Source organism: Empidonax traillii, unplaced genomic scaffold, assembly GCF_003031625.1.
Source record: "Empidonax traillii isolate 1590-97213 ecotype Southwest subspecies unplaced genomic scaffold, ASM303162v1 scaffold27:size3997909, whole genome shotgun sequence".
Classification (NCBI taxonomy): domain Eukaryota; kingdom Metazoa; phylum Chordata; class Aves; order Passeriformes; family Tyrannidae; genus Empidonax; species Empidonax traillii.
Genome location: NW_020955220.1, coordinates 3,672,047 through 3,694,024, shown reverse-complemented (window position 1 = coordinate 3,694,024; position 21,978 = coordinate 3,672,047). Strand labels below are relative to the sequence as shown.

The following is a 21,978-nucleotide window of genomic DNA, read 5'->3' as shown; positions in this document are numbered from 1 at the left end:
AATGAAAATTATGTATTGTATATTTCCCTGTTAAAAGCATTTATTAGAAACCACTGGCTTGTCTAGATGGTGTTGGTGTTTGGTGCTGGGATTGGCTTTATAATAAGAGAGTAAAGGTTGACTCAAACATGCAGTTAAACTTATGGTCACAGTTCTGAAAGAAATGCAATCAAAATTATATATTGGGCATAGAAATATTATTGCAAGGAATTGCTAACAGTAAGATTTTGATATCAAATTAGTAAATTAGTAAAAAAATTATTTTTCTTTATTTTTTCTGTTCTTAAATCTACTCTGACCAGGAAATAAATGCTGTTGCATAACAATAAATATTAGATGGCTCTCTTTTGCAATAAGGACACACTGTAATTATCAAAGTTAATGGCATTATAAAAATACAAATGTTTGGATAGTTTACCACATTGCAAAATTAATGTTGTGAAAAGGAAGTGAACAGATTAGACAGAACAAAGTTCATCTTATCTAACTTCATAGAACTCATTTGTATGCTTATTTGCTAAGATTCTTTTTAATATATTTTATGTACACAAGTAGTCTCTTGTTTTTAAAATGAAAAATGCCTCAGGGTGCCAAATGATTATTCTTAATATGTATGTGCAATTTTCCCCAAAGGATGGAGGAGTGGTTCTGCAAGCAGATTAAACTAGTCACATTCTGTGGTGCCTTTGCAGTTATTTTCCACAAATTTCTCACTGTCTGTGAATAGCACTCCATGGACAATAGCAGCATGATGCACAAGTCTATGTCCCAAAAATATGCGTGCAAATGGCAGTGGCTCCTCAAATGTGGTTCTGTCTTTTGCATGTGTTCTCTCTTGTAAGACTCCTGAAGCCTCCCCAGAAACCAATGTAGCAGGCAAGACAAGATGTTACTCTTGGACTGTATGCTCTGTGGAGAAGAAACTGTGCCTCCCTCTGTGTTAGAAAAGCAATTTTTTCACTGGCAGCAGCAGCTACTAAATAAGTAAATGAATATGATAAATAATGTACTGGACCCATTTCTGAATATAAAGCTATTCATGTGCATAAATATTTTGAAGATAGGGTCCCAGTTACCAGCCTTATCCAACTATCTGCCTTTTTTAACAACAGTATAATTCTGCCTGTCCCTCTAATATGGGTTGTTATGGGATGTGCACAGCCTTTTTATGTACCTTTGTCCCTCTCCTCTCTCTTTCCTCTTCCTCAGGCCTAGAGCCATTCCACAAGTAACTTTATCTACAGTAGGCTTGGTTTCAGCCAGCTGTAAGTCTTGTTCTGACCAAAAAGGAAAGAGTAAAGTATTTTATGGTACATTTACTGTGTGGTAAAGAATGTGGTGAATTGCAATTCCACTATTATATTTATCCATTAACTATTTTAAATGTAACCTTTGCTTTCTCTCCTCTGTCAAAATATATGAAAGAAAAAGTTAAATGACCCTGTTTCAAAACCCTCTTGAAGGTTATCAAGTTAAGGCCAAAAGGTCAGAATCCATTCCTCTATCTATGACACACATCCCAACAGAGATGCTTCAGAAAGCAGATGCTTAGAACTGGGTAGAAACCCATGTCAGGCACACTACACATGCTTCAGTCTCCCTTTCTTCCAGTATTTTTGTATTTTTTTTTCTGTCTTCTTATAGTGTGTATTGTGTTTTCAATAAATTTATTCCTTGCTGAAATAAAATTATTGCTAAAAGATAAACTTGCTGTAAGGTAAGAGACAAAAGCCTGTCTAGAAACTGTTTCACCAGCTCAGAGCACGAGGATGCCATTCTTGTGTTTGCAGCGACATGTTGTAGGTATTTGTTGCCAGGGTGTGTTTCACCTGCTGAGCAGAGTGTGAGAAATGCCCCCACTGGGGTGGGCATAGGGTGAATGGATCCCAACAGCCACACCGGCATCCAGAGTGCCTTGGACTAATTTCCCCTCTTGGCTAATGCAGCAAGGGGCTGCAGCACGTCAGAGAGCAAGGGGTGGCCAAGATAGCCAAAGGACTGAGCAGTAACACAAGGAATGTTATGCAGACCCCAGTGTCAGTGTGTGTCAGATCCTGACTGTGGGATGCTCTTGCTTGCGTGCAGAAGAGGACAGGGCGCAGAGCAGGGCTTTGAAGCCAGTCCTGCTGGAGTCTGGCTGCTCTGCTTTACAGTGAAGTGGAACAAGTGGATCAGTAAGACATAATAAATGCATCTGGTTGCAAATCTTTGATTTAAAATTGTTCTGGGTGGGAATTTTCAAATTTGATTTAGTCAAATTCTTTTGGATACCGTTAGTGGCTGAAGTGGACATGGGTACAGGCAGTGATGGCCTGTTCCAGGAATGGCTGTAAATACTCTTCTGGATCCATGACAGACTGGGGTGCCTGGGAAGCGCTGTGTGTTCATGCCTCAGCCTCTCACATTCCTAACCACAGCTCCCACTTTACTCCTCCCCATGTCCCAAACTGGGACTGAACTCATCAGTGCCAAGATTCTCAACCCATACTTTTTTCTCTCTGCTCCCACGTGCTCAGTTGGAAATCCCCAGTGCTCTGAGCAGAGAAAGTCAGGGAGCTACTGCCAAACATGTACTGCTTGGAAGCTGTTTGGGTCATTGCCTTCTAGACATACCACAGTTTGGAAGTCTTTGGTGGAAACACAAAGATTAACATTCTAATCAAATTGCTATTAATACCACTTAAACAAATATGAACAGATATATATCAAAATGAGAAATTCAACAACACAGTCGTTCAGTTACCGTATTAAATATATCAAGTAATATATCCAAACACTTTACTTACAGGTGAATTAAAGATTTCAGTCCTCTGAAAGTATTTCTTGAAATGGACTTAATGTTGTTGTTCTCTATGAACCTGTAATGGGTTGTAAAGTCATTCTGGTCAAAGTAATGCCTGGAACTTGGAAGCCCACCCACTCTATTCAACAATGCCAGGAAATATACTTTTGTCCACTCACAAATATTCTAGATGAGGAAGGCCCATGAAAGCATCATCACTAATAACATCAAAAGTGTTGGAAGTAAACAACCTGCATAAAGAAGGGCAAAACAAAAGACCAGCTTTAGAAAATGGTTCAGCAAGCCATAGTATGCCAAATTTCCACCATCTGGTTTCATGGTTTTTTTCTATGCACTATAGGACTGTAAGGCTGATATGCTGCACCATAGTCTGGTGTAGAGGGAAGGACCCAGCAATTGTCTACCAGGGCTATCAGATAAAATTCCATTGACTTCTGTGGAATGTAAACGTGGGTTTATCATGCCAGTAAAACAATGGGATTGTACAAGTGCTTCTGGAGATACACTAGGACAACAATGAGATCTTCAAGTTCAACAGAGGTTTACATTCTCTTGGTTTAAACTGCTGGTTATCCAGACATCAGGCTGAATTTGCACCACTGGCAAGCAGGAAAATCCCTTCAGTTATAGGTTAGCTTTGTAAACTTATTTAATCTGAGGGTACTGAGAAGTTACTGAGAAAAAAAAAAAAAAAGAAAAATCTCTTCATTTAGGCAGTGTTCAAATCAGAATTGTTTTCAAAACCACGTTGTACCTTCTGGAGATAGCTCTTAGTGCATCTAACAGTAAAAATATTAGCAACACATTTAATTTTATGTAATTCTGTAAACATTAGAAGTGCACTAGCATTGATTTTTCCAGTGTTATCTACACTTATCAGCCATGTTTGCATTTGTCCATTTTAATTCAGCTCTGGACTGCCACAGCCTTAATATGGTGAGACATCATCAACTTTACCCCAGTGGAATTCTTGATGCACATCTATATTTTAATCAGTTGGACCTGATGGATAAACAGATCCATACTATGACATTCTTAGACACTCAGGAATGCAAGATTTCCAAGTACAAATTAATCCACTTAATGAGTTCATCTCTTATTTTGAAGTTTTCATTAAGATGAAATTGCAGTTGATTTATTTTCCCACTTGACTAATACAGACTATTCTTTTTCCACTTCAAGTATGTTCCTTTATGAATTGCATTAAAAAATATAAGCAGGAAATTCTTTCTTATTGTCAGAAATAAGAAATACTTCCATTTTAGAGAAAATAAGTATTTTTGTAAAATCTCTAAACCAAAAGACAAGTTTAGTAAATCCTGCAAGTAATTTTGCTTTTCTGATGTGATTTCACTGGAAAATTTTTCCTTTTATGTACTCTAGTGTATAATTTAAAGAACGGAGTGGTATCTCTTTAAATAGTATAGGTACTGTAAAGAGTGCCAGGCTTATAGCATGGCCTTGCACTTGGTGAGCTCATTTGCCTCCTGCCTCATACCTCTCCTCAGTGGCTGTGTCACACATATTTGATGCACAAAGTGGCAAAGTGGTTTTTCTCCCACTCTCTGACCTCAAACACCAGATTTGCTTGATCTGAGACCCACCAGACAAATACTTCTGGGGAGAGAGACTGAAGATACTGCACTGTAACCAGGGATTATATAGCTTAGCAGGAACTGTACAGTGCTAGCAGGTATGAATCCTGGTGCCATGATTCCCTCCCTTCTTTCTATGGGCTTTCATGTCATCAGTTTATAAGGGCACTCTCAGCACGTTGCTGATACACAGAGATACAAGTGCTGGAGATGAGAGCAGGGAGATTGTCTCTGTATTTAGGAAATGCTCCTGCTGGCACTTCACTGTAGCTGTGTAGGTTCTTTATATTTTTGTTGTCACGTGAAGATCACGGAGCATACCATCCATACTACACAAGGAGAAATGCTCTCCTGGACTGAGAGTTACAAGTAGTGTTTAGCATGGGACCACGATTTTTTCAGAGACCATTGCTGCTACTACATTAAAAATAGTAGTAAATAATAATAGCAGCAGACATATTCCATATTTAGACTGGTGCACTGGAGATACCAAATTACATTTGGACTTCAAAAATGTAGTGCTTGAGACTAGTACTATTTCTATATGTATTTCTGTTAATATAGTAATATATACAGGCTTCTAAATCTTGCTGTTGGCTAAATTAAACCTACCAAAACAGCTATAATCATGCAAAGCTAACACTTACTGTAATTTTTAATTAACCTGAGTTTTCCATATTCTTATTTGCCTTACTATTTTCTGCCAAAGATGAAAATTTTTCTTTCCCATATACAAACTGGAGTATTGTCCCCACAGATACAATCCTGCTCCAATGGTCTGTGTTAAGGAGTCATTTGCCTTAGATCAGCAGCCTGACATTCCAAAGATGGCAAGCAGCTTGACTACCATGTTAGAAATATATCTGGAAACCAAATTGCTCATCAGAGCCCATAGTGGAACAAAAACTGATTTACTGGGGTCATAGGTTTTGTTGCCGCACTTCTGGACAGCAGTGTAGAACGTGCATTTCAGTGTACGGCAGAAATGGAAATCATTATTATTACCAAAAGGCCATAAAGCTGTTGCCAGACCCACTGTGCCAGGCACTATAATAACTCAAAATAAGATGACTGTGTCTGTCCTACTCCACCCTACCCACTTCTGCCTGCCTGGCAGTGGGATCGCTAAGTGTAGGTGGTGTATCGTAGCCAAGAGAGATGATGTCCTACTCACTCTCTTCAGAAACAGGCTCCACCAATGCTGCTGCTTTTTTTTTCCTCTCCTTTGAAAGGCCCATTGCAGGAATTATGTGAAATGTGTCCCTTTTGTGATCTGTGACCAACTGGGAAAAGATTCTCTGGAATAAAGCACCATGGAAAAGCATTTAGGTTTCCATAGTAACTGCATTTACCTATTTACCCTGTATCCAAAATTGTACAGTATGTCTGCACCTCCTTATCAGCTCCACTTGAGGTAGCAGAGTACAGCCAGGGTCAGGGCTTCAGCTATCGGTACACCAGCAGTTTAATTTAACAGTCATAGGGCTCCAATACATCAACATTACACCTCTGACCACATCCAGAGTGCACGGGAAGTCAGTGTGGGACAGACATCCGATTTTGATTTTGATCACATCGGGGAGTCTGTCTTGCCGGATTTCTGAGACAAATCTGGGTGTGTGTCAGCCTGGCAGCGCATCCACTATAAACAGTTCAGGTTACACCCCCTCTACCTCTGTATAGCTCACAATTATATAATCATATGCCCACATTTCTAGGAAAGCTTGTGAGCCTGTAAAAATCCCATGTTGAAATGCAGCTAATAGTTAAACATCCCAAAATATTCTTCTTCTGTGTATACCTCATTGCAGTATTTGATTTTGAAATAACTGCTTTATTTTTTTTTAATTGGAAGAAAATCATTACTTTTAGGCATGAAATAACAAACAGGGTCAAATGCAGGTGCTATGAAGGCAAAACTCCCACTGAAGTGACTAAAGTTCCACAGAAGTCAGTGGCAATTTTACAAGGAAAAGGACTTTAGGACCTGTCCCACTGCAATAAGGGGCCTGAGCTCACAGTCTATGGGAGTTACAAATAGAGACCTTTATACTGGGAGCAGGTCCCAGGACTGCAGAAAAGAAACAAGTAGTTGTTGCAATGCTCAAGTCCCTACTACAGTGTTAATTAAAGTGTAATGAAGATAACAAACATTCTGTCACCAACAGCTTCAGTATGTAATCATTCCAAGTAGCACTGACAACAGATAGCCTTGCAAAATACTAAGTAGAAACACTTCAAAAAATTAAACATGCACTGTCTTTCAAATTGCTAAAAGTCTTGTATGTTATCATCTAATAAATCTTCTGCTGATATTTCCTATAAAATTAATACCGAGACCCTTTCTAAAATATTTATGAATACATATTTCATAACAAAAATTGTATCATATAAATATTTCTCACAGAAGCTGCAGGGACGGTGTGAGCAAAAAACTCCCTTCCGGGATTTTAGTAAAAGCAGATCTCACAAAGGATCTGTAAAGAAATAAAAAACAACCATATATTAATGTAGCATCATATATCCATGATTATAATACTGATCTAGTCATCACAGAGAAATTTATTTACATAAGTTAAAAAAATACCCCCCCTCAAAAAAATAATGTTGCAGATTTCATGTAGTACAGAAGAAGGTATAAAATGAGATGTGTGCACATACACAGAAAGACAGACAGATGAAAGAGATATAAAAATCAGAATTCAAGGATGCAGCACAATTTTAACACATTAGCTGATGATTCTGAATGCTGGAGGTACTCCCTGCAGCAAGCATCCTTCTGTATGCACTGAAAACACCACACATCCTAGTTCATTTTAAATCATAAATTAAATAACCAAATGCTTACAGCCCTTACAGTGAGATAACATCAGGCGGAACGCTGCGAGGAATAGATCTGGCATTTTCACATAAAGCATTATCTTTGGTACAAGTACACCAGGCAGGACATTTTGGCTTCACTGGTTTCTTCCCTTCAGTCAGCAAAAGCACAGATAAAAGGCATAAGAAATAAGCAATTCTTCTAAAGGGTCTGCTGGCATTTCCCATTCTTTTGATCCGCTCTCGTTCCAGCCAGTTGAAAGAATATCCCAAAACATGAACAGGGTTCTTTATTCAGCCATTGGATGTCTTTCTATAAGTCCAGGTCAATATTTGTCTCTGCTTTCCCAACCCTTTTCTTTCTCTTTCACTCTGTTTTTGTAGACAGAAACCTGCAGCTGATCTGTATGTTTCCACTCACTCAGGCAACGTACTGCTCAGAGAAGAGACCTGCGAGGTGCTGTAAGATGGGGAAAATCCAACCGGCTGAAGGGAAAAAAAAAAAAAGGAAGGAAAAAAAAAAAAAGACTTGCATCACCACAAAAACACTGAGCACAACACAGCATTAGATTGCAAAGTGATGTAACTGAGAAATACACTGCTTTCTGTTTTCACAGGGAGGCCCTTTCCCTGTTACCAAAAATAGTACAGCATTATGTTTTGCTGGTGGGTGGGTGAGTGGGTGTGGGGTGGAGTGTATGTGTGTGGGGGAGAAATCAGTCATCTCTTACTGGATCCCTACAACCTCGTGAACCTTTCAGAATTATGCTTCACATATTTCAAGCAGCAGAACTAACGGCAGTATCCACAGGAAAATGAAATCAAGTGAAACCATCAAAAGCATTGCTGCAGAAGCTGTTAGATTAATTTTTATCCTCAGCCCTTATTGCACATATTTATACCACTGAAAAACAAGCTGCCACACATGGAAAATATTACAATGTATGAGAGAATGCCTATGACTCTTATTCCTAAACAAAATATTTTCTCATGCAAAATAAGACCCCAAGTAACTGCAGCTTTTTTTTTCTTTTTTTTTTCTTTTTTTTTTTTTTTAAAAAAGAACCCTTCTTATTTTTTACATATTTCCTGCACTGGTTAAATAAAGTGGATCAAGCACAGCTCGATATGGACAACATTAATTTGAAGTTCAATTTAAAATATTTATTTGCTTGGAAACCGTTTTGATCATTTTAGATGGAAAAAAGGAAAATTGTTATTTAAACACCAGCTATGCTAAATGCGTAGGTAAGAATGGACCTTCTTTGAAAAGTGACAGGATAGGGATGGATCTTGTTGATAATGATGAATCTTTACAATACTGCCTGAAGGCTGCAATTGAAATGAGTGCAAGGTGTGGTATGAGTACCCTGTAAGATACAGTTCTTAGTCTGAAGACTTTACAGTAAACTACAATAAATATTTCATAGGGAACTTAAGCAGCACCTAAGTGTTATTATATTAAGAATGGTAAGAGAAAACTAATGAATGCCAAATGGCTGGAAAGCCATATGGGATGATTTTTTGTTTTCAATATAGGATTGCTATTAGAAGAGTTTTGCAAACTTCAACAGGTCTTAACACTTCCCCACAGCACTGTTTACATTACACAGCTCACAAAGCCTACTAGGGTCAACCCAATGGTACAGACATTTAACACAGTCAGGCTCACTATTGGCTCCTTCACATAGATGTTGTCTCCTCACCAGAAGATGCTTGATCTCCTGATGAGATCTTTCTCAACTTCTGGTTGCCTCTCCCTTGATTCCACAGGACCGCCTGGCTCTGGCCCATTGCTCCTGCTCTACAGGCCATGAAATCTCAAGATCAACACTGGGCCATGTCTGTCTTGCTCAGGAACAATGCCAGCAAGGCCCTAGTGCATATTCAGATATGGGTGCCCAGCAGGAATTTGATATGCTATGGGTGAACATATCACAAAGGGGATCAACAGCCTACAAAACTGTAAGAAACTCAGTGTATGGATACAAGGCAGGACCCCAACATTGCTGAATCCTTGACTGGGCAGTGGCTGATGTCTGTCTGCCTGGGATGAGAGGAGATGCACAGAGCTCACACCGGTTGGTGGGGCTTCATCCTCTGAGGGACTGAGTGCAGCCAGAAATGTCCAGAAAGCTTTCAGAAGCAGACAGCCACCTCCAAAGGCCCTGCTGTGAGAGGACTGCAGTGCCTGTGCGTGGCTTCCCACCAGGCACCAGTGCCTGTGCAGGAAAGGGCAGCTCATGCTTTCTCAGCTTCCTCGCTCGCTGTGTTGTGTTTCTGTAAAGCTCTTTATTAATTTAAGCGAGGGCCCATGTTTTTGCTCTTAAGAAAATCTTCCCTGTCAGCAGTCAGCAATTCTCCTGAAGCAGAATTGACTTCATCTAAGAATGACAGAAACCTGTGTTATTTCTGAGCCTTTCCACCGTCTGTAATAAAATGGTACAGAATTACAGTAAACAAAGCACTGAAATAATTATTAAGCAAATGTCAATGCCTTCCCCTTCATATGGAGGTTACTTCTTGCTCTGGAAATGATGTAACTGTATAACCGAGAAGGGAGCTGGATTTGTGGGACTTGTATAAGTAGGGTACACCATCTTCTCCCCTCCAAGATGGCCAATGGCACAGACTTGGTGAGGTGAGAACAGAAAACTCTCTTTTTTTTCTGAAAGAGAAGAGGCCTGTTGTTGTTTGTTTGTTTATTCCTGGCAAAGCTACCCATTGCCATGGCAATATTTTGCCATTGATGGTGAAACCCCGTGTTTCATTTCCTTTGGCTCATTCACTGAAATCCACCATCAATTACCTAGGCATTTCTCTTTAGTTAATACTCTGACCACATTGTGAACCTCCTGAAAACTTTGCAGTGTAGCCTTTTTTTCAATAACAAAAGCACATTCTGCAGAGAGCAGTAACCTGACTCCAGTTTTGTCCATGCCGAGAGCGGCCTGGAAGTTAGTTTTCTGTTCCAAACTACATGCCAAAACAACCGCTTTTTCCAAAATTGCAAACATTATGAATAACAGCTCCATCAAAAGAGAGGCATAATTTTCTAGGGGCCTTTTCTGACAAGCTCAGCATCTCATTTCTTGCCATGTGGTAGTTTAAAACCACATCGGTTCGTGGATTTCCAGTGGCCCAGCTTCTCCCCAGCCCCAGCGACACTTGGCTCACCCTTTGCGATGCCATCGCTGTTTGTTTGCTGGCCAGCGGAGCAGGCAGTGGCAAGCTGTGCCCACGGACCGGCGCCTGCCTCTCGCTCCCTGCTTGTTTTCCCGGGTGTTTCAGGTACTGAGTAGGCACAATGGGATTCAAAATTAATTTATTTTTTTTCTTTCAGCAAGGTTCCAGCAGGGGGGATTAGGGAGTTGTGGATGCGTTCCTCGGTCTGCTTCCCATCACTTGACGTTCTGGCCGAAAAAGCCGCACCGTGCGGTGCGGCGGAGGGGGCCGGTGGGCGGACGGACGGACGGACATGCTCCGGGATGGCCGGGGGGCCGCGGGCTGAGGCCCGGCCCGGGCGCTGCTCCGCCGCCGCCCCGTATCCCGGCAACCCGGGGCCCGGGCGGTGCCCGCCGAGCTGCGGCCTCGGCCGAAGGGCCTGAGGGAGCGCCCCGGCCGCCCTCGCCCCCGGGACCCCAGCCATGTCAGCCCTCGCTGCAACCACGAAGGGCTCTCCCGGCCCCAAGCCGGGCGGCCCCGGTGCTTCTGCGCGACTCTGCCGATACATTGCACCTCTTCGGCGCTGAGCCAACTACGCCCTAGTCACCCATCCTTCCCCACGCGGTGGCTCTCTACGCGGTATCGAACAGCTTGTTTTTTCCAAATGGTTTGATAACAACATTTTTTGATGATAACCAACCATCTAGTAACAAGCGAGGTGCAGGTATATGACAGCAAAAATTAAAGCTACTTTTGCCTGCTGTCACTAGGGGTATTTACCACCCACCACTGCCTGTGTTCCAGACTTACCACAACTTCTGTGGCTTGGTTTCTACAGCAAAAATATGCACTTATTATTATTAATATTTACTAAGCATACATTTTTAGCAAATTTTCTCCAATATGTGTTTAAAATGTGAATACTTCCGCAAGTAAACCTGTTTGCTACAGTATTTGAGGAAAGCAAACGCAAATGTTCAGAACATAGAACCAAAAATTATTTTAAAAAATATTTAATATTTTTGAGGGATTGACTCTGCTCCATGACTGTATTTGCATATTTGCATTAGACCAATATGTTCTTATTACCAACATACGACAAAATTTGAATAAGCTTCCTGTGGTTTCATGCTCAGTACATTTCTCTTTGCAGATATATATACTGTTGGAGTTGTTCTTAATTTCATCCTGTTTTTAGAAAACTGTGTTGCCTTTTTTCTGCTCAGGATGAGCTGCCTGCACATATGTAGCCTAATCCAAAACCCAGTGATGATGATGATGATGAGACTTTAGTGAACCTTATTGTCCTTGGTGTTCAGCCCATAATATTACACCACACAGATGGGCAATAGTCCATGCCTAGTGTTCATGGATCTCCTAAAGAGCAAAACATTGTCATTGCTATGTTACCACTGTGTTTGAAGCAGAAGGATTTTGAGATCAAAGACTCATACAAACATGAGTCTCAGCTTTTTGCTCTCTCAGTGCCACCCTTTTAACAAATTCTGTAGCAAATGGCAAATTTGAAGCAGCTGAGAATGAGGCTGTACTTTCAATAAACAAAACTAAGTCTTGTGAATCCTAAACAGTTCTGAAAAGACTGTGCTTCCTGGTGGATCTGCCACCAAGAGCCATTGCCAGGAAGAGGCCTTCTGCAGGTTAGGCATAAAACTCGAGATGCCTTTACAACAGCTCATAGCATAGATGAGCTATGGGAGTGATCGTAGGGCTGCCCGAAACTTTTTATTTGGAAAATTCTGCTGACTTTGCCCTATCCTGTTTACACAGGTTTGTATTATGGGTATCCTTCTTTATTATACCACCAGAGTTTCCTTAAAAGCAGGACAACCAGGCCATTCCCTGTGTCAAAAAGCCGAGGAAATGGCTACTTAGTTGCTGCCAACTTTGGAGGAAAGAAAAACTTGGAGGGTGGTCTCCTTTCCCTTGCATAAAGTAGTCAGTTCACAGTTCACCCTGGAGTTAGAAGTGATCACCTCTGATCTGAGTCAGGTCTTAGTCATGGCCAAAACTGCATAGTGATGTAGAACATCTACTCCACTGAACATATCCTGGTGGGTGTGCAGGGGTCTCCAGAACTGCTTGCTGGCTTAGGTACACCGTAATTTGATGACAAAAAGTATGTCAGACAAGATGTAGTGGTATCTGAATGATCTCTCTTTAAGAAAAGCAGATGCACAATGTATTTCATTCAAAGAGAAGCCAGGTAAAATTATTCTATGTTCAGGTTTTATTTTGGTGCAACCAAGGACCTTCAACATCTTTACAAATCTTGATGCTTCATTTTCAATTGCAGGCTTTTAAATAGTAGAAAATATTAGAAATTGCCTCAGAAGACACTTTAAAGATATAGGATTTCTACCCTTTGCAAATTTTGAAAGGCTCTCTCAGGCTGAGAGGGACCCTGGGAGAACACCTCATCCAACCTCCTGGATAACCAAGAGGGATAAAGGCTAAGAGGCTAAATAAGAAGTATCCAAAATGTACTATATTTTGATATCACATGGCTTTTAAACCAGTATCACAAAATTTTAAAGACCTAATCCATCGTCTTAGAACAGCTGATGTTGACAACACTGCTAATGTTAAGTGTGTTTACACATTCTGTGGGATGCCTGTTCATGCTGGTCTGTCTTCCAATGCAGGAAAATCAGTGCCACAACTTGGTAGCTTTAACTTATGTAAGTAAAGAACAAAACTATCAAACAGAAAATCCCATTAACTGTCTTTCAGGTCAGACATGGACATAATCTTTACTGGACTGGCCCTTCACCATGAGAACAAATAATCCTATTGATCTGGTAATGTATTAACACCCAGTTTCTCCTGGGGCTCTCTATTCCTGCTCTCCAAAATAAAACTGGAACAATATATAAAACCCAGAGCTGGGATTTCTCAGCTCTTCCCTAGATCCTGCATTCTGTTTTCCAGCAGACTGGGACCAGTTACTTTCTCAGGTTTTGGAAAGGCTCCTAAGGTCTGTTACAAAGCAGTGTGCTTTGCAGCACACAGTCCAGTAGCATTGCTGTCCTGATTACCAGCCACTTTTCTCCAGATCTAAACAAATAGTTCTTGCTTTGCTTCTGTTGTCTCTGTTTTGCCTTGAAAATCCTAACAATGGATATTTAGAGTTGGGGGGGGAAATGAAAGACCAAACATACAAGCTCAAGAGCAAAGCAGAGCCCAATTCAAAGATGTGTGAAGCTGTGCTACTTCATGGTTCACAGCAGGAACTGAGACCACACCTAATATAGGGGGAAGTATAAGAAAGGAAACAATATAAAAGAACACTACGTTTTCACTTGCTGCAGAAATCGGCATTTTTTTCAATCTTCCAAAAAAACTTTCAAGAAGATTTGCCTGTAGTTGATTTATACTCAGGGAAGATCAACTTCTCACATGTTGGAAACGGGGACACTTTTGAGACAGAAAACATGCCCATCCACTTCAGTGGAATCAGCATCACACTCATCACATAGCATACATCCTACTGTAAGATCAAGTGCCCTCTATATGAACCCCTCAGGGAGGAAAAGTCTTATTCAAATATGTAAGTTACTTTTTTGCTTTTTCTTCCCCTACATAGCTAGATGAGACGTTAAAAGCATGGTACTACTGAGAGAATCTATGCTTGGTTTATAATTGGAAAAGGTCTCACGACTTTTGAAGGAACTGGCGTGGTGATTTTAAGATGTACTTCTGTGCAATGCTTTCCTTAATGGGATGGTTTCTCTTACCCACTCTTCCAAGTACTCTTGGTTCCACTCTCTTCCACAGCTCACTACTGGTGTTTCTGACTCCAATGATGTTCTTTAAACTGGATTAAATAAATTATTTGATAGAAGAACAAGAAAACAAAACCCTAAACAAACCCACGTTCTTCCCTCCCCCCCCCCCCAAAAAAAAAAAAATTGCTAGAGCCAGAATAAGCAGCTGAAGTGGACAAAGAGCATTGGTTTCATAGTTAGAGAAAATGTATAGGAGCCACACTCTTGAGGGGCAGTTTCATGTTACAAATACTCACAAAAATTTAAATGAACCTTAAAACAGAACTGGTGACAAAGTACCTCAGTCTGTACCAAAAATGGACAAAAGAGGAACCTCATAAAATGCCCCAGTATTGACCTAGCAGAGTTTAAAAGTGATTACCTAATTGGAGGACAGACTTTTAACACGTGTATACAAACTGACACTTGATAATTATGATCTCCACTCTGCCAGCTCCTTGTACTATTTCTTAGTTTTTTAGTTATTCATAGATTATTCATAGAAGGTATCCTTCATGCCTACAGAAGGAGGCGTAACAGGGATAGAAAATCCAGTCCAGTAGGAACCCTGCATCCAAAACAAAATGTCCCAGATTTTCTATCATGAGCAAGTGCTTTCTACAGACCCAAAACAACATACTATTGTCACTGTAGCTAAATGCCATTTAATTGGCAGCTAGAAAAGTCTGTAATACATTTCTTCATGGAAAAATGTTTGAACTCTTCCAGTTTGTAGAGATGCTAATTAAAAACAGACGGCATGTTACAAAATCCTTTCCTTGACCTGTGCTATCTTACATGCCCTTCTGTACTTTTTTCATGGCATTAGCTCCCTGAAGAATTGATCTAATTTTTATAAACTTGTCTTTAGTTTTCCTTGTCATTTTGCAGACAGAAAAAAAGTAACAGTATTATTTATTTAAATGTAGATAGGAAATTTATTTGTAACATGGCAGAAACAACAGGCATTTGAGGAGAGTCTTTACTTGTTAAAAACAGAAGGTTTTTACATAGCGAATAATTCAAAATGGAAGAAATCTTAGTGCCACTGAAGTCACCAAAATAGTTCAAGTAAAAGCCTTGCTGGAGTGCCACTGACATAATAAATTGCACAATAAGAAGGACATGCCTCATCAAACACATATTATAGTTTCATCATTACTAATCAAAATGCTTTACAAAGCAGGGATTTGGATCAGCGCTGAAACATTTTCAGGGGTTGTTGTATTTTACTGATGTTTTTATTGTTCTTAACAATGCAAGAAATTTGAAAAAATGCCTCATTTCACTAAGAGCTAATCCTTGTTACCTCAAGCAAATGCCAGATCTGCCTGACACCCCACCCTACACCACGGCAGGCACGCTGCCACTGCACAGGCCAAGGCAGATTCTCCATCAAATAAGATACCGCACCACACTGAATGTCCCTTTTTCTTATGAACCACATCCCCCAGCAGAGGAGACTCTGGAGGGCTGAAGAAGTCCATCACATCTGTTTGCCCATATGCCAACATGCTATTTACTCAGTATAGCTTTAAGAAAAGATGCTCTTTTGGCTGCTGGCCCTCTCCCTCTGCGGTGGGAGAACAAAACCAATACAGCATATTTATCCAAGACCTGTCTGTAGCTTTAAATATAGTTTTCATGGCAACAGAGAAATACATGTTTTAGTTATGACTGCTCAGAAGCTAAAGGATTTTCCCTACCTTGAGTATAGGAACATTCCCATTTTGAGTTTCAAAATGCTTCCTAATTATCACTTTTCTAAAAAACAATCCAAATACCACACATCTGACTTTTTTTAGACACCACTTGTAGGCATCTGTAAGTTTCCACTGTTGCTGCCCTTGTGATTTAGGCGAGAGTCATTAAAACTGGAGGGCTCAATTCCCATCCTCAATATAATGCATTAGTAAGAAGTAATAAACTCCTCAATGAAGCCATATAGCTCCCCAGCTAAATAAATGGCACATACTACTGATTAAACAAAGGCACATGTGGCATTTTTTCCTAAGATTTTTTTTAGAAGCAAATGGATAAATATATAAGAGAAAAAGAGAAGAGCAAAAAAACAGGAGTGGGAACTCAAGAGAACAGTTGAGACGTCACAGATTTTGGCCCCCAGACATGGAAAGGGGGTCTTGAGAAACATCTCTAGAGAACTTCTCGGAGCAAGTATTGGCTGAAAAGAGCTTGGAGCTGCAAATAGTCTCCTGCTGTTCAATTTGCTCTTCATTCAGGGAAATGAAGGCTTTACATTCTTTGCAAGTAAAGACTGAATCAAAGATACCTGATTACATTAACAATTTATTTTCCTGAATAGAACAATCGGAAGTAGTAACTTTTTAGATAACTGATCAGGTCAGGAGTAGTAATAATGCTTTACTCTGTATATTCTGATGTTCCTGCTCCCCTGAGGGAGGCAGATGCCCCTTCATATACACATTATATATATTAAGATCTCTCTCAAGAGCTATATATAGCTTTTATTCACAGGCGAGCACCACAACCACTTATTCATTCTTTTCATGCTTTACCTGCTGTTTTCAAGGCTGCCCTGATGCTAAAAATAGCTTCGCATATTAGAGGAGGGTTGCTATAGATTCTGAATAAGTGATGTTCCAAAGACAGCTAAATCCCTCTTTGCTGAGGACATGCAGGATCCGTGTGGATGCAGCTGGTGGGCAGCTGTGACCAGGGCTGTGATGCCCTTTCACAAAGACCCTCGGGCTCTTAGATTGGGGTATTTGTGTTGTTTTTAAGACTGCACTGAACTGCAAATCAATACAAATCTCGGATGTCATCGCAAGTTTAAGGCTTTGTTTTTCATACTGTAGTGTTAGATCAGAGTAAAATACCTTCATATATTAATGGCACATTACCTTCTTTTTGACTAGGAAAACAATTTAATAGTCTGTTGTATGGGCATATTTTTCTGCAGGCATTGCTGTCTTCAAGTAAGAAAATATCAAAATGCTTCACTAGTCTTCTTACTACAGAGTGGAAAGGATGACAATTCATCATCTACTTGATTACTTTCAAGAAAGCAATGAAATTACATTAAAAATTGTACTACAACAACTACTGTTGTTTTGAACTTCTGGCGGTGTGTCCTCTGACAATACTGACATAGCTAGTGTTAATTTTGGAAGGTACCTTCCTATCTACAATTTAATGGATAGTGCAAGTGAAAAAATGCTTGTACCTAACCTTCCAACTCATTTACCGCATAAAACAGTGAAGTCTGCTATAGTTAAGAGTCATTTGGCTTAAAATTATTAAACCTTCATTTACAAAATTTGTCAAAGAAAAAGTTTGGAATAATAGGAAAGATTTTATTTTATCAAGTTTGGACAAGTACAAGTTTTGAGGACTCTTTCCAGACCATATTTATCTCTATATTCTGCAACTAAAATGTTTTCCAGCTTTTAGAAATAATTTTTCTACATTAGGAGAATATCACTGGTTGCATCCTTTCAAGATAGTGAAGACTGGATAAATGGAAATAAGCAAGTGTCTGAATAAAACTTACTTTTCTTTCATAATGTAGTAAAATCCTTTCAAGGTATAACAATCTGATCTTGAATGTGAAGGCAAGATACATGAAATAAAGGGTAAGTTTCAAGAAATAATGGATGGCAAAATATTTGCCATTCAAGTAACTCCTGCATAGAAACATGGGAGTTTCATTCCACAGTATACATTAGCTCCCAAACATGTAATAAAACAGGTTCATGTCTATATATAGAATATCCTAAACTTCCTCAGCTACATTAAATTTTTTTTAAAAAATGTAGTGATTTTAAGAAAATTACAATGAAAAGTTGAAACTCAACAAAAAAACCACATATGACAAAGATTATGCTTCAGGAGATCTGTATTAGAAACTGAATTTAATGTTTCATCTCAAAGACCATTTTTTCTAGTTCTTAAAACTTGTGGTTGGATTATGAACACATCTGAGATAAATGAAGTAGTTAGAATAGTATTTTCCTTTTGTTAACAGACTCATAGAAACCTGCCAAATACTGACCCTGTTAAGGCTGAGGTTCAAATAAAAGTTGTGCAGGGAAAGAGTGTTATGGATTTACTAAAGATTGTTAAACTATATTAAACCAGATCCTAACATAACTCTAAATAATTCAATCCACTTTTAAGAACTGTGTATTTGAGGCCAATGTAATGCAAACTTGCGAGAAGATTTAATGAAACGCTAAAGGAAATGTTTTTTCACTCAAATCCCACTTCACATCCTGACCCTTATCTTCCATGTGGTTATGTTTTATTTCCATTCAAGAAAGGCAGTCATCTAGATATGTAACTGTTAATGTTTTGACTTGCAAATTGAATGTGGCTTTAGCAAGCAGCATGATCTCCCCCAGGGTACAAGCTGGAATATTTCTTTTTACTTGCCATAGATACTTTCCTCAGTGTTTTTTTTAGTCTGCCATTTTCACTTCTGGAGTTGTGGGTATTGCACAGCTCAGTGTTGCTGGCTATATAACAAAACTTGATATTTGTAACTAAGTTAGACTAAGTATTCCCATTTAAGATAGTTATCTCTCCCATTCCACTTAGGTGCTGCGGAATGAATAGTATCCTGGTAATACTTTCAGTAGAAAGGTTGATAGTATTTCAGTACTTTATGTCTGAATGATATTGCTGATTAAATAACACAAAATCGTATTTAATTTGAAATATAATCCCTATTATTTCCAAAACCTGGCAATCAGTAGTATACTTTTACTAATAAAAGGTCAGTTCTAGCAGAATGGCTAATGGTATTATTAATTAAATGAGGTCTCACAGCAGTACTCTATAAGCATGTTCATTAAAAACTGTGAAATAGGAATTTTTAACTGATTCATCCTACTCCACTGCTCAGACCAGCCTCTTTATATCCCTTTATCCTTGAGTTTCCACTGAAGGATCAGCTACCAATCACCTCAACACAGATACTATCAGCTTGCAGCTACTGTACTACTTTACTATGTAAATAATCCTGCTGATATAGTAAGATGAAGTGAGGGTTGATTCTGTCATCATTACATCATATTATGCTCCTATACCTTATTTTTTAAAATTTGACTGTGAGATTCCAAACAATTGACTACACCACTGTATACTAGAAATAATCTCTGACATATTTTCTTAGCTTTAGGTCAACTAGTGGAAAACATTGTGATGAATATGTCTGACCAGGTGCATAGTACAGTTTGTAGGACTGGCCTTCTTGATTCCTGTATGAAGATCTCAATTTCTAAGTTAAGATGAAACACATCTCCAAGAAAATAGGTGTTTTCTGGAACATGTATGTAGGAATGAGACCTTATTTCTCTATTATACTGTATGTTAGACTCAGACTTTGAAGCACCTTTCTTTTCCAGGTTATGCTGAATACTAGGTACATAAATTGTGCTTAACTGCTCCCATGATTCAGAAGATCATGACTTGTGGGTCACCTTTTGGTATAGAAGACTTTAGATTCCAAACATTCACTGTCAATGATTTATACCTTTCCTCAATTCCCATAAGTGAATATTATGAATATACATATATGGTAGACATGAAGCACAAAAAAACATGTCAGGAAATAAGAGAATTTGTATCATTTCCACTATGGTTTAAATGTGCAATGGATTGTAATTTTGCTCACGTATTGTTTTATTCCCACGAAAAAATCCAGGGGGAAACAATATAATTTAAAGAAAACAAGTACACTGCTTGTTTGTCAGTTGCTTGGGGTTTTTTATTTCCACATTACTGTATTTTCCTTCTCTTGCTAACTATTGTCTATCATTTTTCATCTTATATAATAACTCTTATATCAAACTGGAAAAGCAGATTTCCCTTTTTCTTGTATTTATGTAATTGAATGCCATCAGTCACTTTCCACCATAGAAGATCTAGACATAAAAGTAAGATTAAGCATTCTTTGCTCACTTAGGAAATTGTTCATACTTCAGGGAATTTAAGCATAATGAAATTCTAAAATCTCCTCAAAGGAAAACTGGAACATGGTGGAGGAGTTAGTTTCTGTATTCCACTTATTTCAATGCAGGTTGATAAAACTAAGAAGTAGTATTTTCTACATTTTGGTAATTACTTTTTAATTAAATTCCTAACAGGCTGAAGTCACTACCCTTGTTTATGCATGCCTACATAATAATCTTTTAGTGAGCTTTGTTCTCAGCACAGCTGCCAGACTGTAAGCTCTGGAGACCAAAATTACTTGCCATACAACAAACGTGGCACTAGCACTGACAATTAAAGGACACTAGACAGAAGTCTACATAATGTATCTCTAGGGGATATATCAAGTAAAAGTCTTTCCATTTTGCAAAAATAATACCAAACTTTAGAGATAATATGGGAGGCTGCTTCCAAGAACCATTTGTTTATGAAAGTCTGATTTATTACTTCCATAACTGAATCAGTCTTCACAGGATCATACTAGTATTATTTACACTACACATCTTAATAAGGGCTTGAAGATGACTTTATTTTAATGATATTTTTGAAGTACACAGAAGTTTTAGGATCAAGCTTGATGCTCTAAATGTTCCCTTAATTGCAACAAAATGAATAAAACAATCTAGTTTTCAAGATATTACTATAAGACTCTTATATAACTCTGTAGTCACAGTCAAGAAAATCAAAATAGATGTTAGAAGTCAAAACAGTTATATTTCTTCTGTAATGTATCTTTGATTCTTTAGCACGTTAAGAGTGGAATTGATGCTACCATCAAATAAACTGTTAAGAAGGACTTAAACTACTGCAGTCCATAATAATGAAGATTAAGGCTGCTCCTCTGCCAACAATAACAAAAAACCTTTTTGTGAATTGTGTGTAAGTTGAAAGGCCTTATCTGTATCGTAGGAGGTGGAGCGAATGGAATAAATCAGGTTAGGTTGTATTTTATAACATTGTGGCCTAAACTGTGATTTTATTTACCAAACTGATCAGCTGAGCGTAAGGGTGCGATTTCCTCATATTTACCTTCTTGGGAGATTTTCAGATTAACAGAAAGATTCAACTTCATTTTTAATAAAATCCTTTGATACTTGTTTTTATCCAAACAGCAGAATGAGCTTAATCTGGAATTTGAGATGTGCACGATTCTCTTTTTGAGCTTTTCAATAATGTTTATAATACTAATTTCCAAACTCTAGTCTCAAAAAAAATCCTATCTAGACAGACAACACAACCAGCACCTTCAGTGCATAAGGCAGTAAATGGTCGTGGAGAGTGGCAGTGATTTGTTCACCCCAGAAGTAAAGGAGCCAGGAGTAACAAAGTTCCACGTGTCAAATTCTACCTCATATGGCTTTGTAAAATGTCATCATCTGTTGGCTCTATTTTCAAAAGATCTGAGTTTTCCAAATTTTTTATCATATTGGAAGTCCTAGTGTTCTAGAAATTCTGTCCCCATCAGTGTATCTGACATTGATATCCAATGGTGTTTAACAGGAATAATTAAGAGGAAAACATCCACCATTAACTGGAATTTAGGAAATTTTATATTCTTATAATAGGATTAGATACATTACTCTCTCTATTTTATCTTAGTAACAACTAAAATGCAATACCATGATTGTTATTACTTATACAAAGGTCTGGGATTTTGGAACTAGGAAGGAAACTGAAGATAAATCAGATGCTGCATTTTCAAAGGCACTTTTCTAACAATGATTACACAATGAAATGGTAATTGCAACTTCAAAATAGCATAAAGCTGCACAGCTGATCTTGAAATAATGGACACAGCATGGGTTTGCCTCTGATTATTTTTTGTGTCTGATTCTAT

At 38.7% G+C, this 21,978-nt stretch overlaps 2 protein-coding genes across 5 annotated transcripts in view; one reads left to right on the top strand and one right to left on the bottom strand.

The window, feature by feature from the left end:
• The window catches only part of LGI1 (leucine rich glioma inactivated 1), a 33,442-nt gene that overhangs the window by 7,636 nt on the left and 3,828 nt on the right, over positions 1 to 21,978 (bottom strand). Inside the window, exons 1-5 of one of the 4 annotated variants that reach the window (XM_027909384.1) lie at positions 10,396 to 10,500; positions 7,256 to 7,704; positions 6,804 to 6,875; positions 2,962 to 3,033; positions 2,787 to 2,858 (exon numbers count right to left, since the gene is read on the bottom strand). In XM_027909384.1, the coding sequence (XP_027765185.1) occupies positions 2,787 to 2,858; positions 2,962 to 3,033; positions 6,804 to 6,875; positions 7,256 to 7,446 (407 nt within the window). In that variant the 5' untranslated portion in view covers positions 7,447 to 7,704; positions 10,396 to 10,500. Of the gene's footprint in view, positions 1 to 2,786; positions 2,859 to 2,961; positions 3,034 to 6,803; positions 6,876 to 7,246; positions 8,209 to 10,395; positions 10,501 to 21,978 lie in introns of those variants that run through there. The other 3 variants (XM_027909376.1, XM_027909367.1, XM_027909392.1) reach the window with 3 other exon arrangements.
• Positions 10,869 to 21,978, top strand: part of LOC114071549 (protein FRA10AC1) — a 36,290-nt gene continuing 25,180 nt past the window's right edge. The window contains exon 1 of the mRNA XM_027909400.1: positions 10,869 to 11,107. Within this exon, the coding sequence (XP_027765201.1) occupies positions 11,072 to 11,107 (36 nt within the window). The 5' untranslated portion in view covers positions 10,869 to 11,071. The remainder of the gene's footprint in view (positions 11,108 to 21,978) is intronic.